Below are 7500 nucleotides of genomic sequence, written 5' to 3'. Positions count from 1 at the left end.
CCTTTTTAGGCTGAGAAAATGTGAGTGTTTCTTGGTATTTGGGGAAATATTGTCTGTTAGAAATATACATTCTTGTGGTTTCAATTTAACAGTTAAGATCTTGCACAGCCTCTAGTAGCTTATTAGATGATATCTTAATTCTTTTGATATTACCTTACAGTTGGGACAGAGCAAATAACCAACATCCTTGGCTTAAAATCAAGCCCAACGAACAAGTAAAGGTTAGTAGTAAATAGATTTGGGCCGCTTCTCACTTTCCTTTAACCTTATTTTCTCTAATTTTCTATTTCAGCTCTTTTTCAGAAAATTATTACTACGAGTTACAACCCAGTTAAGTCGAAGTTAAATTTACTAGATTGTTTTTTATTAGCATTTCATTTAAACAAAGAGGCTGGTAGTCTGCCTGCAGCAACCTAAGATCAGTTATTTTTGTTTCGAATTATCCCATTGAGTAACTTATAGTGTGACTGAAGTCAAAGAGAATATGCAAGAGCTGGTAAAATAATTTAGCCTGATCTCAGGTTAACTAGTTTGCAATAGTTGTTTGTTTTGCCTGATAAAACAAATCATTAACAGTCGGGTGGGAGACCATTTCATAAGGGCTTATAATAATAATAACAAGAGGAATAATAAGAATAAAGATAAGCAGGTGTGGATCCACACCTGTTACCACCATTTTACAGACTGATCAGTCAGATACTTCATAATAAATACATAGATTAATAAAATGTTCAAGATTTAATCCAGTTCCATCAGTCTCCTTGTATTCTGCTCTAGTTCAACTATTGAGCACTCTTATAGTTGATGAGGACATCACTCTGGTACTTTGGTTGATTAACGAAAAAATATTTTTCAAGTTGAAATCTGGAAAATGGTGGGAGCTAAAATCCAAAACATTTTCCAGGGGAGCATGACCCCGGAGCCCTCTAGAAGCTTGAGTCTTCAGCCCTTGTCTGGGAAATTATTGGTCACTATCCCAGATCCATGTCTGCTTAAGTGAGGTTATTCTTGCTAGAAGCTTATACCACAAGTTAAGGTATTTTTTCAATTATTATTATTATTATTTTTGCAACCAGCTTTTACTTTCACTCACTCTGAATTTTAATTTTCTCAACAGCTTTACAGTCATTCTGACTATTCAAAGTTTGAGAGTGACAGACCATCAGATCCTGGAAAATCAGATTGAACTGATCCAAGAAAGAATGAAAATATGACAGATAAAATACTGAAGACAGCCACAGTTAGGGTTTGCGATAATGTTAAGAAGAACATTATATACTGTGCTTTTAAGTGACTAATACAACATACAAGTGTATAGAACTAGCTGAGTTTAAGTTAATTCAAGTAGTTTTTTGAAAGTAATTAAAATGGAATTTAAGTAACATAATCCCTGCTTGCTCCCTCATCAGCAAAGATCTTGGGCGATCCCGCACCTATTTGAAAGATTGTTTTTGATTACCTGGGAAAACAATAGGGATTCTCACATAACAATGCCCCTATCCCTGAAAACAATGGAAATGCAGATTAATTGGAACCAGTGAAATAAGAGGTTTAGAACGGTGCAGGTCTACTCAAGATCTTTGAAGGAGAGGTATAGACACTTTCTTGAAAAACACCTACAAATATTTAACTAGTCATATTTTTTTAAGCTTAAAGAAAAGTAAAATAAATAAAAGTCAATATTATTAAGTTAACTGACGTTGAACCAAATATGTTTTTGGCACACAAATGACGATCGTACTGTGCATATTTAAGATAAACCTGCCATTGCATGTACAGAACTTGTGTTTTGTAACAGTTTGAAAAAGGTTGTCAATAATTATTTTTCCTAATAATAACCTAATATTTATAATTTCATTTTACCCTTTATGTTCTTTAAATAGGCCAAGTGAAGCATGTTAACCTGTTTTTGATCCTTGTTACATGTTGGAACAAATGCATGTTTATTGAAATACATGTACAAATTTTATGAAGCAGTACAAAATCTTACAGTCTGTATTAAATACGTATTGCATTTAGTACAATTTAATAAAAAGATATTGAAAAAATAGTTTGTGTTTCCATTTTTTTGTAAATTTCATGTACATAGGTACATTTAAAATATTTCCCACCTCAATATTTTTGCCAAAACAGGCCGCCATGTTCTTTCTGTGACGCCAATTGTACTTAGCAGCCAGGCCTTTTAAAGAATTCTTTTACGAAACGCGAACGCCATTTTGCTTCCTCGTCCTTTTCGAAACGGTTCATTTTGTAGCGTGCCTGGCCAGTTAGACTGAAGAAATGGTGTTCGCATATTTAAAGAAATATCCTGAGGTAAGATTAGGGTTCTGTTGGGGTGATACTTGCTGACTGTTGCGTTCTAATGCGCAAATTCAGTTTGTAGATGCATCGATCGCCGCTGGTGGTCGCAAGTTTTCTCGTGAAATGTTTATATTAAGTTAGCATGCAATGTTAGTTCGACCTTTTATGCTTCTTTGGGAAAATTCAAGTGAAGTTTTTCTTTCCAACTATAGAAAGTGCCGTGGGCCGTTAAGCACTCGTAAAATTTCGCACTTTTTTGTTTGTAAAATTAGAGTTTACAGTTCATTTACGCGGCCCATATTGATATCGGACATTCCCTTTTTGTACTTATCAATCAATACTACCCAGCTTTGATTATACCAATCTTTTTATGATTTATACATTTATTTACAGTTGTGTTATGCATATATAATTTATGACATTTATAGAGGATCTCTTTTTATACCCACTATATTGACATACATTATTCCCTAATATGTTAGGTGCAGTTTACATAGGACGCCTTTACCGTGGTAAATGATCCTTTTACTGCGGGAAATTGGCTTGGTGCATGTGATCATACTTTCCCGGGATAAATTAAGCATGGGAAATATCCATGGTTATGTCAAAGGGAAGAAAGAAACCCCCCATGACATTTAACATGGTTAATAGCTAGGGGTTTTTCGATACCCAAGGTCAGAGAGCCAATCCGGGGTTCTTCATTTGACACCAACATGAAACTGCAAAAAAAATTCCTTTTGTTAATGGGTTTCTTTCGTGCTGTTGTTGAGAGAAGGATCAATGTTGCATGGTGGATTTCACTTTAAAATGAAAGTAACAGGGAAATTTTGAGGCAAAATTTTGAACTGGTTTGTTGGGCTAGTTATAGGAACGATATTTGCCAAAAATATATTTTATTCCTGGCATGTAATTGAACACTGAGATGCAGCTGAACTGTAAAATGGAATCTAGGGTCAAGATTTTAAAAAATGCTATGTACCTTTGCTAAATTTTCAAATTATATGTAAATTGTCAACAGAACATGAAATACTGCCATGATTGACTAAATCGACAGCGATTATTACTGCAATAGCACCAATGAAGCCTTAAAAGCAGCTGATTTATCTTAGAAATCAATTCACATATAACCACGTTACCACGGTAAACTAAACCCATGTTTAAATTTTCCATGGCTTCGTTAACGAGAGAAATGCCTTTTACCATGGTGTGTGTAACCACACGAATTGACATATAGACAGTTGAAAATCTCATAATAAGCACCCTTATGAAGCAGAAAAGTAATTATTTAAAGTGGCTGCTTATGGGAATGATTCTTGTGAGTGACATAAAAAATCCCTTACCAACGTCAGAACATAATCAAGAGAAAAGCTTATAAGAATTATTAAAATTATCCCCAAAGGGAAATGCTTTGGTTTTTTGTAACATTCTCTCCACTAATTCTGTAAGGAATCGTACTGAAATTATTTTGGTGAGATTTGTATGTTGATCATATTATCTGGTTCCCTATTTAGGGGTCAGGGTTTTGGACTTTTTGTTTTGTTATCTTACAAAGTGTTGTTAGGTTACATGCTACCCTAAAAAATTATGGAAAGTAGGCATTCAAAAGTAAAACTTTTACTATTGTTTATATGAGTGAGAGTGTGGGGAGTACTTTCAGTGAGTCTTCAGTCATGCATGAACAGAAAGAAAGCAAAACTCAAAATTGTAAATGCTCATTTGATTCTAGCTTGTGCCAGGCTCACAGTCAGTGCTTTAACTCAATGTCTGGATTCGGCACTGCCGGGAGCTGGTATTCTGGAAAAATGCTTACAGACTCAACTACTCTGTTTCTCTCCAGCCCCCACGCAGTTTTTGCACAACTATCCTTGATCTGCTTTCTCCACTATCTTCAGTTGAAGCCTGGAAGAGGCTAATTTGATTCTCATTGTCTTGCAGCTTATCCCACTGTTTGTGGTGGTTGGTGCTGGATGTGTGGGAGCTGCTGGATATGTGATGAGGCTTGCTCTCAAGAATCCTGACTGCACGTGAGTATTAGAAACAGCTGCGTTACTGTGCTTTAAGTACTCCCTAGCAGGGATCAGTGTTGTCAAATGGGGTACGCAGAGAACAAAACAATCCACACCCCTCCGCACTCCCCTACATTCAAAGGTGTGGTGTCAGTTGTTTCTTAGAAGTAGTTCAAACAGTGGCACAACATTACTTTGATGGGGGTGGGGAGGGATAAGCTGCAGTACATTTTTCTTGTTTGAATTCGACAGTTTAATGTCAACATACCTTAGAAAGGCCCTTTATGGCAAAGTATCTTTACCAATAAATTTTGTGACTGAATGTAGCCATTTACAAGCCTGGTTAAAGAGATGATCTGAGGAGTACCAAGAAACAAATCCAGCTAGTAATCTGAACAGGAGTTGAACTTGGGGCCTCCAGATTGCCATAATAAAATAATCCCTATTTTCAAATTATTGTTTTCCTTTTCTGAAACAGGTGGGATAGAAAGAACAATCCCTACCCATGGCAGAAAATCAAGCACAATGAATGCAAAAAGGTAGGTAGCGATGGTAAAGTATTCAATTCTGTACTCTGTAAATCAGAAACTGCAAGAATCTCACAGACACCTGGGACCTCAATGCAGTGCTGCTACCTTTTTCTAAAATCGATGGAGAAATGGAAAAAATTGCTGGAGATTTGACATTTTCTTGCATTGTCAATGTTTCATGTTTCTTAACAGGCTGAGAGTTTGAATAGCCAGCAAATCCCCAGTCCCTGGAGAGGCCTGTATTGTGGCTTTATTCTTGATATCTTTTGCCGGAATAATCACGAGTTGTAAAAGATACAAGATTGCAGTGTTATTTAAGTAAAACTTGAACAAATAGCAGGATTTAATGTGAAGATAGGTGTCTTGCATTTGAAAATTCTGAGTTTGAGAGAGAACTGTATTTCTATCATTGTTAGATGCATTCATTAGCCTTTGCTCTTTGCCTTTTGTAATGTGATGCTTTATCTCTCTGTGACTCAGGTGCATGTCATGTCGCAGCTGACACTTTGTTTTGATTTATTTACAGTTCTACAGCATTGTTGATTTTAAGACACTGGAGGACCCAAGACCAAATGTGAAGCTGGATTAAACTCAAGCCTCGTTTAGTTGATTACTGGACAGCGGTGTGGCTGTGTTGTTCGGATTTGCCAAGTCACTTGTAAATGTTAAAAGCCAATCAGTTACCTACATGTAATGTGTTGTAATGCAGTTTTCGCTTTAAATAAAAAATGCTATCGTTCTTAAGTTGGGTGCTTTTTAACTCACTTCATTCAATGCATATGAAGTTAATTCCATGTTTGAAAATAACTATAGGTCTGTGGTTTCAGTGAACACAACTCAGTCAGAGGAAAAAAATAAAGATTAAATCCAAAGGAGTTAGAATAATTTTGTTTATCTTGTTTTCAAAAGATGACCAAACATGAGAAGTTTTATAATACTTGATAATGCTTGCTTAGATTTCATTGTACTTAAAAAGAAACACTTGAACAAAGATGAGACATTTATCACTACATCGGAGTATGTGGTATGTAGTAGACTGTGTGGTGAGTGAGCAGTGTATACTCTTCTTGGGTTCTACGGCCACACTGGTCCTGGTCCTCTCACTGAGCTGAATATTCAACCAAAAAGTATTAAGGTTAAAAACTTCACCCCTTATGTTGTTACCCCTTGTTTGAAGCCATTGATGCAATATTAATCAATATTTATTTGTTGATCAACTGTGTCTCCCTTGCTTATCTGTACCCCTTCCCAAAATGTTTGTACAACACGTTTCCTGCTGTGATGGTCAAGTGTCAGGGTGTCTCCTGTAGCATCCAAGAACCCTTGACGTAATATATCAAACATGAGATGCAGTGTTTCATCACCAGATGAAACACCGAGAAAAGAGTTGAAAATACGACGCGCAGCGGAGTATTTTTGACGAACTTCGAGGTGTTTCATCTGGTGATGAAACACTGTGTCGAATGTTTGATATCTCTTCTCAAACAAAATCATTTTTGAAGGAGAAATTAAGGATGCAAATACTAAGCAGTGTTTCATCCGATATCCAAACACTCATTAAACATTAATTTCCTTTGTATTTTCTTAATGAATTATTAATGAGTTTGAGAATACTTGTTCTCAAACTCACATAAAATTCATTAAGTAATTACAGATGAAAAACTCAATTTTGCATCCTTAATTTCTTCTAAAATTAGTTTGCCCAAGAAGTAATATCAAACATTTGACAGTGTGTTATGAATTCCAAGTGTATGCTTGAAATATTACCTCACAAAATTTACAGTGATTATCTACAGAACTATTAATATAACATAAAGCAAAAGAAACATATTTTAATTGAGTACTTCTTTAACAGAGAGAGAGGAAACTGGCCATTATTGAAAACAACATAATATGCTAATTAGGTTCCATGGGTGTGGTAGAGGGGTACTGATTCATGAGGTTGGAGTTATGACGTCCTACTGCATGTAGAGTATGAGGTTCAGTCAGTTAAAGTTTAAAAAAAGGGGATAGAAATCAAAGAGCTTTGTCCTAGAAAATAACCCAATCCCGAAAAAAGGTCTCTTAAAGGTTCAAATGTTTTGCAGCCTCTTTGAAGCTCAGGGAACTCAACTCTTTCTTGTGTTTCAACAAATACTTTTTCACATTAGCGCTGGAAGTGTAAGCATGCTGCCTCAGGGCCCAACCAATTGCCTTTCTGATGAAAAACTCTTCCTCGTGTGCCCTTGAGCTGCAGAATCGAAACAACATCTCTTCATCCGTGTCGTTCTTGAAAGAGAGCTGATGCAGCAAGGCAGTCCTCCTCAGCCACATGTTCTCGTGGTTGATCCAGTCTTCCATAACAGCTTTTCCTAAAACACGATGCTGCTTCACAAGTTGACCGATGATTTTGCTAGCAAGAATATCTACCGTGTCCCACCAGGACTTGGTCGTGATCAAGCCTTCTACGCAACTCATGTTGGCTTCGAATTCTTTCGAGGTGTCCATGTTTTTCGCGAGGTAATCAACAGCAAAGTATTGGAACTCGCGTTCTGACTTTTCCCATAAAAGAGTAGCAAACCTTCTTACATCTTCAGAGTTCAGCTTCTGTTGGAGAAATTCCTTGCAAACGCTTCTTCTTAGAGGGCTACTCAAACCAAAAAACTCAAACTGATCTCTCATGT

General features: G+C 36.4%; 3 protein-coding genes across 3 annotated transcripts in view; 2 read left to right on the top strand and 1 right to left on the bottom strand.

The window, feature by feature from the left end:
• LOC140930122 (cytochrome c oxidase subunit NDUFA4-like) overlaps nt 1–2050 on the top strand; it is a 3857-nt gene extending 1807 nt beyond the window's left edge. The window contains exons 3-4 of the mRNA XM_073379787.1: nt 161–221; nt 1118–2050. Of these exons, the coding sequence (XP_073235888.1) occupies nt 161–221; nt 1118–1186 (130 nt within the window). The 3' untranslated portion in view covers nt 1187–2050. The remainder of the gene's footprint in view (nt 1–160; nt 222–1117) is intronic.
• A 105-nt stretch (nt 2051–2155) lies between these two features.
• On the top strand, nt 2156–5581 carry LOC140930123 (cytochrome c oxidase subunit NDUFA4-like). Its single transcript, XM_073379788.1, has 4 exons — nt 2156–2313; nt 4237–4325; nt 4786–4846; nt 5364–5581. The coding sequence occupies exons 1-4, from the start codon at nt 2281–2283 to the stop codon at nt 5424–5426; spliced, it is 246 nt and encodes an 81-aa protein (XP_073235889.1). The 5' UTR covers nt 2156–2280; the 3' UTR covers nt 5427–5581.
• A 1009-nt stretch (nt 5582–6590) lies between these two features.
• LOC140930121 (uncharacterized) overlaps nt 6591–7500 on the bottom strand; it is a 1140-nt gene continuing 230 nt past the window's right edge. The window contains exon 1 of the mRNA XM_073379786.1: nt 6591–7500. This exon is cut by the window's right edge and continues 230 nt beyond it. Within this exon, the coding sequence (XP_073235887.1) occupies nt 6902–7500 (599 nt within the window). The 3' untranslated portion in view covers nt 6591–6901.

This window comes from Porites lutea, chromosome 3 (assembly GCF_958299795.1).
Source record: "Porites lutea chromosome 3, jaPorLute2.1, whole genome shotgun sequence".
NCBI classification, from domain to species: Eukaryota; Metazoa; Cnidaria; class Anthozoa; order Scleractinia; family Poritidae; genus Porites; species Porites lutea.
This window is presented reverse-complemented; position numbering and strand designations above follow the sequence as displayed.

Bases quoted from the DNA above. Each gene is read 5' to 3' on its own strand.
- LOC140930123 (XM_073379788.1), top strand. From the start codon at position 2,281: ATGGTGTTCGCATATTTAAAGAAATATCCTGAG. The intron at 4,326-4,785 runs GTGAGTATTAGA...TTTCTGAAACAG, and splicing joins CTCAAGAATCCTGACTGCAC to GTGGGATAGAAAGAACAATC. The intron at 4,847-5,363 runs GTAGGTAGCGAT...ATTTATTTACAG, and splicing joins AGCACAATGAATGCAAAAAG to TTCTACAGCATTGTTGATTT.